A 9,553-nucleotide genomic window follows, 5' to 3' on the forward strand; every position below is an offset into this window, starting at 1 on the left:
TGCTATAGTGTCCTCAGATGCTAAATTGAAACATTTTTGGATATGGAGGTAGATTTGTGAAAGTGTAAAAAGAACAATAAAATTATACTGCTTTACAGGGCTAGTAAATGGCTAACAAGCAGGTAAAATAACTCGAGGCTGTTACATAGGAAGGACAGGTTCCTCTGCTGTGTGTTTCAGTCACTCTTGTATAGACTTGGGCATCTGAAGGTGACAATTGGGATGTCTTGCATATTTGACTGAAAATTAACATTCTTTGGGGCTAGTCTTCATGTTCATCTCAACTCCATGTGAGTTGAAGATTAGTAGATGAAGGTTTGGTGGATTGTTAGAGCAAGAGACTTTAGGTACTGTGTAACTAGCAAAAGAACAGAGGAAAGATGACATTTCTGATGGTGACACTGTCTTGCATTAGTTTAAATAGGTTGTTAACCATAGTGAAGTGAGTTTTTCTGAATGACTTCAAATTGCAATATCCTTGCAAGTATAAGAGGCTGTTGGCTTACATGTATGTATGCTTATTTAAGGGAAAATGTGGAGAGAGGGTTCAAAACATTTGGAACTTAATCTCTACAAGTTTCTGAACAATGTGATGCAACTCTGAAGTTAGCCTTGCTTTGAGCAGGAGTTGGAAGAAAAGAACTGTAAAAATCTCTTCTGATGTAAAAGATGCTACAAATATTTTGAGATAAGTTGCTGTAACTTAAAAGGTTGAAGTTTACTCACAATAGTTCTTGTAAGTTTATTCTGGTAGGTGGAGAGGTGGAAGGCTTCTTGCCTGATTAACATGGAACTTTTCTTTAATTCCTGGAATTGTCATTTATTTTTAGGGCAAGCTGGAAACATGACTGATACAGAGCAATCCAGCTCTTCTGACTCTGATTATCCTGAGGTCCAAGAGGTGATATGTGGCCGGCAGAAAGAGCCATATAGGGTACATGCCTGTGAAACAAATACACAAATTGAAAGTTCATGTTCAAGGCAGAAGAATCTTGTTCCTGAGGAGTCTTCAGATGAGTGTAACAGTATACCTAAGTCATCAACTGCCTCAGCTGAGATTATACTGGACACCAGTGATTCAGAAATGTGAGTTTTTATCTCTAGTATTTTACCTGTGAAGAATCTGTGTCATATTTCATAAAAGTATACATTCATTTTAAAGTAAATACTTTTTTCTTCCTTCTTCAGTGATCTCACTGTTGTTAGTGGCAGTGAAAACCATCCTAAGTGCTCCACTGCACCTCCAAAGCAAAAAAGGAGATCTCAGTCTTCGAGGCAACAAGCTGAATCTGTTGTAGGAGAGTCTGACAGTGATAGCTCTACAGATTCTTCTCTGTCCCTTCAAAGTCCAGTGAAATCATCTGAAGCTTCCAAGAAGCAGAAGTCAAAACTCAATTTGAAAGCCATTTTTGCCTATCACTTCAGGGGAAAGAAGTTCAAGGCTGCTGCACACCGAAAATACATGGGTGGCTCAGGCAAGAAGAAGAAGAAGTATGAGAGCACAGGGATTCCTGCAGGGAGGCCACCACTGACAGCATCACCTCAAGAGCAGAGGAGAAGGCTTCTAGACAGAGGTTTTCAGTTCCCTTTTGTTGAAAAACATTATGGGAAGAAACATATTCCATTAAAGATGGTTCTTGGTTATGAGGTGAGTCCTCTGCATTGTGGGATAATGTTTTTATTTAGACTAAAAAAATAGTGACTTCAAGTTGGCATTGTTGTGCTTCTACTCTGTGTGCTACAATGAAACAGTGTTTACTTGTGTTAAACAGAACACTGAATGTTTGTTTAAGACAGATAAAATACGAATGTCAATATAATATTAAAATTTAATTCATAATTTAAGTGATTTTTTTTTTAGTGGTATTTTAAGATCTCACCTGATGTGTTTTTTTTTTAGCAAGCAGCTGCAAAGGGATATTTCCAGTACATTGAAATGCTTAAATATGAAGAACACCTTAAAAAAGCTTTAAAAGCTCTTCAGGCTAGTGAAGACTTAGAAAGAGAGTGTCTGGCAGTACGGAAACACAAATACTTGGATGATGAAGGCCCCATTTCCCCTATCCAGGAGACGAAGTAAGTTCATCTATATATTTGAACGTGGTAAAAAACTTTTCTGTTCTTAACTAAAATAGAAGTTTGTGTGTATACAGGTAGATGCATGATACCCCAGACTCCCAGTTCTTGGTCACCCCCAGCCCATGAGCTGGCATGGGGAGGGCATCAAAGCTGCTTTGGTGGAAAATTCAAAACACAGCACCACACAGGCTATGGGGAGAGCTATTATTACCCCAGCCTGACCAGTACAATTTGCTGCTCTTACAGGGATGGCACAATTGCTTGTGGGAGCAGCCAGTTACGTGACAGAATTGTAGGTATATCAAGTTCAGTTTCTGTGCTGTCCTTTTACAGCCTGTATGAACACTGTGTAATGTAAATGTGAATATCTGATTATGAAAGCTTTATTTAATTTGTGAACAAAGTACTTGGCCACATTTTGTGCTTGTAGACTTTGAAGTTCTTGTAGAATGCTATTGTAAATAAGACTGGTTGTTGTTTCAAGTGGTGATTTCTACTGACTCGTTAAAGGGATCAGTAAATCAGCAGGAGTATTTAACGTTGTAAATATAGTTGGCACCTTAAAAATAGAAAGCCTAAAAGACAATGTAAGGGTACAAAGCTGTCTGTCAGCTACTGCTGCTTCTAGCAGTCACTTCCTTGGCTAGTTTATTTGAGTTGAAGTATTATGGTGAGCCTGTAAAATGAAGAACAATTAATTTGCTCTTACAAAACAGCAGAAGACACCAAGTTCTGTAAAATAAATGCAACCCAGCTCATCCAGATGCTCAAATCTTTACATGAAATTAGTACTAGGAAGACATGTAGGTTTTGAAGCTAGTCCTCCCAGTGCCACTTTTTGAAACCATAGCAGTAAAATGGAGTTCTCTCTATCTTGAGATAAAAACCTGTGGATGATAGCAGAACTGAATTTCATACTTGTGTTCCATGGCCATACAGTAATAGTATTTCCTGGTTGTAGCATCAGCAAGGCTGGTGTGTATTCTTGTTAGCTGAGTCCTGTCTTCTTATTTTCTTGATTGTATTCTGCTTGTTTTTTAACTTCCTGACTTTGTAGCCCATGTAATCCCAAACATCTCAGTGCTACTGTTGATGTCTACTACTAAATCTTTGTTCTCCTGTTAAGCAGTACATCCATCCTGCTGGTGTTGCTAGTTAGGATATAATTCTGCTGTTATTTGAGAGCAACCCCTTATAGAAGTAGTAATCTCTTGTACATACAAGCTATAGCACTTCCATATCCATAAACAGAAACCAGGAGTTGTGATAGGAAAATAGTTTACATGTCTGTAAAAAGTACAAGGCTTGATTGGATTTTTTTTTTTATTTCAGTGATGATGACAGCTTGAATTCTGATAATCAAGATGACTTTGATGCCAGAGTAGTGGTGAGTAAATACTCCTTAACTTCAGAAAATCTAACCTTTCTCTTCTGAGGGCAATAATTAGTATATAATGTTTTGAGTACTTAATTATTCAGCTTGGATCCAGAGTTATCCATATGATACCTGTGAATTGTGATGCAGAAGGAAGTTGTTTTGAGAGTCCACACTCTCCTCTTTGAAGTAATGCTGGAATGTATCAGAATTTCGTAGTTCTCTGAAGAGTTCTTGGAAGTTTGCATAGTTAGTACCAAAATACTACCTTTTAAATATCTCAAAACTAATTGTGAATACTTACGTCTTCCACTTTCCTAGGAGAACAGCTCTTTCATTATAAGCAGCAAAATTCCCAGTAAGAAAAAATCAAAGCCAGGAAGAAAACATGCAAAATCAACTGAAGTGATCGAACTAGATGGGGAAGAAGACTGTGCTTTTGAGAACTCTGGGATTCTGCACAGTTCACCTTAGTGAACCAAAAACTAAAAAATGAGGTGACAGTGGTCACTCTTCAGATGCCTTTTTCATGGCCTCCGTGGTTTAGAATGTGGATCTGAAGTCAATGTTGAGTTATCTACCAAACAACCTAGTCGGATTTGGTTTAAGGTGAGAACATTGGACTTGTGTTTGAGATGGTTACAAAGCAAACATCATCTGTCATCTTTTTTAAGCTTTTAAATGGTTCCTGTACCAAGTATAATATCCTTGATTTAGAGGCTGTTGACCTTGCTGAAATGCTAGCATCTGCAGCTTGATTTCAGTTAACCAATGGGTTGTAGGACATAAGAAATTAAAAGATAGGAAAACAAGTTCCAAGTACTGTCACACAGCAGCAGCACAGTGCAGAGAAGTGTATGCATTGGCATACCTACATGTAACTGCTTAGGTTACAGTGGACAGCTCAATGCCTTTCTCTTCCATAGGCAACTCTTTTGTGAGTGATGCTTGAAGGATTATTTCTGTAATTTAAAGAAATGCAGGTTGTATTATGCTTTCAAATACTTGGAGACCTGAGTTAGAGTTAAAGACAGAATTCAAGCTTAATGCAAATCTTTGTGCCAACAATAAATATGCAGAAGTGGTCAGTCAACTTTAAAAAAGTCTGTTGCAAAATGTGGTAAATGCACCTAAGTGATGAAAAAGTCAATTTGTATGATGGAGGTTGTCTATTGCATGCAGAATAACTTTTTTTGGAAACTAGTTCTCTATTTCTTAATCTAATACAATAATATTAATTTAAAGTTATCTTAAGAATATAACTGTAGCAGTTTAATGAATCTTAGATTAAAAGATTGTTTTTCCTCTTTTGCCCTCCTCTATCCAGAATGGGTTCTGATGCGAATGTGACTAAGCAGAAGATGAAAGTTCTTAATAATGACAATATTTAACTGTCTCAATTGCAAATATCTTTTCTTAAATGTGTTTTAGACAGTTGCAGACATGACTAGTGAGTGTTCAGAATTAGAGTACAGCTGACTCCTGGATGACAAGGCTGTCTTGGCAGCAGTAGAAGAACAGTGAATTGACAAGATGTAAATAACCAAAGGGTGGTCTGCCTCACTGAAATACTCAAATGACCAAGTCTCCATCAGCAACAGACTTAACAGCTGTTCAGCAGCTACAAGTAGACTGTGCTGAACAGGGATATTGTCATAAAATGACGTAGTATCTACTGGTTTGATTTCCTTCAGAATGTCATCAACACTGAGAACTACAGTAGGTACTCAGTATAATGAGAGCAGGTCAAGTTGCATTCCTTATACCCCTTGAGTCCCAGATCTTTGTAAAAGAATCTTGGGGTTTCCCAGTTCCAGCTTGGTAGCTCTAAGGAGTAATACTGTGAAAATAATTCTTCAGTAATTGAAGATCCCTTCTGAGATTGGTCCAAAATTAATGGCTAAATGTGACTCTTTTAGGCATCTACCTGAGAATACTCTGTATGGCTTGAAAGACTCATCCTGGATCTAGGAGTGGGGTTCTTGCTTGGTAAGGCATAGGGAGGTGGGATGTGAAGTCCTGCTCATTCTGCAGTTCATGTGATGAATTTTTCTGTTCAACTGCTGAGTGACTCAGAAATGAACTAAATTTCAATTCTGATTAGAACTGATAAATACACATGATAATCAAGCTTATTAGAAATGTTAAATTGATTACTGAAAGCTAGCTTTAGGAATGTTTGGGGTTTTGATCATATCTGATTAGTTCTTATTTCTTTGCTTTTTTTTCTTCTAGTTGATGTTGCTTTTGGAAGATAAAATACCACTGTTTTCTTAGTGTGCAAGGTAAGCTGTTACTTGGTTTTCAATTCTGTTTCCTTGATGTAGTTTTTTTACTTTACTTCACAGAACATTTTGGAAAAACAGTATTTTGTAGTTAAAGTGAACACATTTGTGTCTTGCAGCTATGAAGCTTCTGAGAGATGCTTCCAAGGTGTTGAGTTCAGTGCCACATCTCTTCATAAGTGTGGTCAAACCTCTGAAAAAAACCAAACTTTTGAGTTCTTAAACACCTGTACAGTACATGCAAGTTTTGTTACAAGTTATATGTAGAAGTACTTGGCTTTTACCAGGTGTGAAAGGCTGCAGGGCAGTTTAATCTGTCTTGATTTGGTTGGGACCCTACCTGGGGTCTTGCCTGCTGAAAATGTTGGAGAACTAATGTGCACCCCACCCACACTTACGGTACCCAGGGGTACATCTAACAGCTGCAGCTTCTGATCACTTATCTCTGGTAAACTTTAATGTATGTCCCATGTAAGAATAGGAGGACAGTAGAAAGAAGCTGGAACAGGGCATCTTTTTTGGCCATTGCTGTAATAGGGGTACTGAACTAGGTGATGTACCAGTTTGACATGCCATAAATTGTTCTTACGACAGCAGGGCTGATACTGAACTCCTTGCCACTGTTAGCTTAGTCTAAACTATGCCTGCCTTTAAAAATAGAAAACACAGTAGTGCAAGGTAGGAGTTATTAATGGTAAGTATACAGTGAAGCGAGAAACAGCTCCAAATGCTGTTTCAGAAATATTAGCAAAATGAAAGCTGACGACACATTCAGGCTCTTTCAGCACGTGTTCAGTTTTTGTCTGTTGCTGTAGACAAAAACCTGGAACCTAGTGCTTAGAGAAACCCCTTCTTTTGCAACCCACAGCTGATGAATATATTGGTTGTGTTACTTATATGAAGGGACAATATTTGCATGTACTCAAAATTTATTCAAATGCTGATGAATCTAGGGCATGAGCTTTATGTTCCAGGCTTGCAGAGGTGTAGTTCAGTTATATCAATTTCTTTCCAGACTGCAGGTGAACACACCAGCTCTGCAACAGTGAGAAGTTGTGATTTTTCCAGACTGCTTGAATTCTTAGGGCTGCTTGCTGACCTGATGTACAAAGCTGTTACTTCAGTGTGTTTCTGTGCAACATGTTAGTAAAAGAGGTAAGGTCTTGTTTTGTTTTTTTTCTGCACTTCAGCATGAATGTATTGATATCTTTAAAGAAGTGCTATTTCCACAGCAGGTAATCAGACTAATTTGTGCACTGTATGGTATCTGCTCCCAGCAGTTTCATCCTGGTGGGGTGTTCAAAAAGCAGTGCTAAAGTATTTCAGCAGCTGGCATCGTTGGTTTTCATGCAGATGTGCTGGTTAAACTTGGTATTTCTGTTGAAACAAGTAGATTTAAAGTCTTATCATCGGAAAGCTTGTAAAATACAACATTCAACTGTTGAACTGTTAATGGGTAAAAGTATAGTTTAATCAATTACTTTATTCCAAAATACTTCTTCTTAGGGGTATTCCTGTGATGTCTGGAACACAGTGGAAAGCCTCTACTTCAAGGTGTAAGTATTGAGGAAATAGTTGGGTTTTCCTTGGTGGGCATAGTTGGAAGAGGATATAAAAGCACAAGTCTTAGCTTGTGGTTGCATTTTTACAATGGAGCAATATTTTACTTTGAAACACAAAGCCAAGTACCAGCCAGCAGCTAGTGACAGGTTTCATTTTTAAAACTTAATGGGTTAGGCTTCAAAACCAGAAGTTACTCTGCAGGCGTTGTGAAGAGTTAGTTGTTATGCCTCGTTATTCATCAAATGGACACAACTCACTGTGTGTCTGAATTGAAAAACGTGGCTAGAAGAGTAACAGGTTATGCTTTCCTCACTGTAAAGTTAATTGCAGTGGTGACAATGAGGCCTGTAACAGGTTTACTTAATGGGCTAATAGGCGAACAGTTCAAAATGCAGCTACTGCAAAATCCCCAGGATGAGCTTGTTTTGATGTGTTTGAATTCTGTATCCTGCTTAATAAAGCAGCTTAATAAATACACACAGTGCTGCATTCTTGTTGGTGGTTCTTAGACCATATTTGTAAGATGTCTTAAACAGTTCTGTGTTTTCTTTACATCACAGTATCAGCTGTTTGTTAACTCCCTTAGTTGTTCTTTCAGCACCATAGTCGTCCAATTTCTTAAATTGCAGATAGATTTTACTGATGGTTGTATGATAGGCTGGGCCTGGCTCTGGTTTCAAAAGAAATGGTTTGTTTTGGCATTGGCATTCAGGCAGTGTAACTGGACTATAGTCTGCCTGCTTTGTAGTCTGCAAAAGTGCCCAAGTCTTAAAAAATTACTACAGTACTGAAGGAACTTGGAACTGTTACTCAGATGCAAAAATTTACTTCTTTTTAGGAAGTCCACATGGTGGTCCAGTCTGAACTAGAATCTTGGTAAGTTAGTGTGACAGACTGGGGGGGTGTTTCAGCCCTTGCCTGTTGCAGGTTAGCTGGTTGCTTTTTATGTGGTGAGCTGGTTTTGTTGCTGTTTTTTTCTTATGGAAAAGATGCAGTGTTGCTTTAGAAAACATAAGAATTTATCTTCCCCCAAAACTTGAGAATGCTGTGAGACAATTGTTGTGATGATTGGCAAAAATGTTCAACTGCTCTGAAGAGAGTGAGTGAAAATAGCCTTTCTGAACAAATCTACTACATAGTGTCCTTTTTATGCCTCTTTATTCTGGGCATTCACTTAGAGTATTGAATATAGAGTGTCTTGTGTCAGCAAAGATTGTAACTGTAATTTTAATTTCTTCAAATATAACAAATTTGTTTAAGAGCTGTTAGATACTCAGAGATTATAGTAGCTTTTTGTATGTTTCCAGGGAGAGAGGCTATCAGAAATTTCTATGATGGATAGAAAAAGTATTGAGTACTGTTTTAAGTTCTGATGGTTTGTATGCATGTGCATCTCAGTTTGTGAAGTTAAAATGATCCTGCTTTTTCAGGTAGTATGTAATTAGAGAAAACGAGAGAAGAAATGCAGATGCCTTTTCATGGAGATGTGAAATCCTTTCCAGGTTGGTACAACATCTGAGGGGAGGTTCTGTGTATTCCTTAATGACTGGAGGGCTCTGGTTTCCTGTGGCTGGTAGTCTGTCATATCAAGCTTACTGACTTATGGAGCACTTCAGGGACTTCTCAATGCTACATTACTACATTTTAATGTAGTATTTGCTGTCTGTTAAGAAAATAATTTAATTTACCATGGGTTTTTCCAAAGAAAACACATACAAATTTGTCAGTCAAAAAGGAGGTGATCACCTTAACTGCTTAAACTGATTGTTTTTCTCCTACAAGTTAGTTAACAGCAAGGAAGATACAGGGGAGTTCTGTTTGAGTACAACTTTGTACTTAATTCCCTTTGTTTAACTTTTGGTAATGTTAGTTTTTAACATTACAGTTGTTGCTAACATGGAGTTACTTCATCTTCCTGAAATGTTAGTGCATCATTAACTTGTATCAAGACATTTTGGGAAAGGAGGAAGGTGAAGGCACTTGGTGTAGGATCTGTTAGAGATCTTTCCAGTCTGCTTGATTTTATCTTTTGTGTTAATTTGCAGTAGCAGAAGTGCTGAGGTCTATCCCGATAGGATCTCCTCTGTAGGTTCGTGTCGTTGGAAATGCCTCACAGAATAAACTTGTGGTTTCGCTTTACCCATTGAACTACCTGTTAGCTCTGTGGGATAAAACTGCAAGACAAATATCTGTAGATGCAGCACTCTAGGAACTGTAATAATGCATTACCTTCTCCTTCAGGTACTGACTT

At 37.9% G+C, this 9,553-nt stretch overlaps 1 protein-coding gene across 1 annotated transcript; it reads left to right on the forward strand.

Annotated features, from left to right (window-relative positions):
• Nucleotides 1-844: 844 nt before the first annotated feature.
• On the forward strand, nucleotides 845-3,928 carry TAF1D (TATA box binding protein (TBP)-associated factor, RNA polymerase I, D, 41kDa). The gene is made up of 5 exons (XM_009999970.1): nucleotides 845-1,086; nucleotides 1,189-1,648; nucleotides 1,901-2,076; nucleotides 3,412-3,466; nucleotides 3,776-3,928. Exons 1-5 carry the CDS (start codon nucleotides 845-847, stop codon nucleotides 3,926-3,928), a joined length of 1,086 nt encoding a protein of 361 aa, XP_009998272.1.
• The last annotated feature ends 5,625 nt before the right edge of the window (nucleotides 3,929-9,553 follow it).

The sequence above is a fragment of the Chaetura pelagica genome, unplaced genomic scaffold (genome assembly GCF_000747805.2).
Source record: "Chaetura pelagica isolate M959 unplaced genomic scaffold, ChaPel_1.0 scaffold100, whole genome shotgun sequence".
Taxonomy (NCBI): Eukaryota; Metazoa; Chordata; class Aves; order Apodiformes; family Apodidae; genus Chaetura; species Chaetura pelagica.

Excerpts from the sequence above, each read along its gene's own strand:
- TAF1D (XM_009999970.1), top strand. The coding sequence starts at position 845 with ATGACTGATACAGAGCAATCCAGCTCTTCTGACTCTGATTATCCTGAG. Across the intron at positions 1,649-1,900 it reads AGATGGTTCTTGGTTATGAG|CAAGCAGCTGCAAAGGGATA; the intron begins GTGAGTCCTCTG and ends TTTTTTTTTTAG. Across the intron at positions 3,467-3,775 it reads ACTTTGATGCCAGAGTAGTG|GAGAACAGCTCTTTCATTAT; the intron begins GTGAGTAAATAC and ends CCACTTTCCTAG.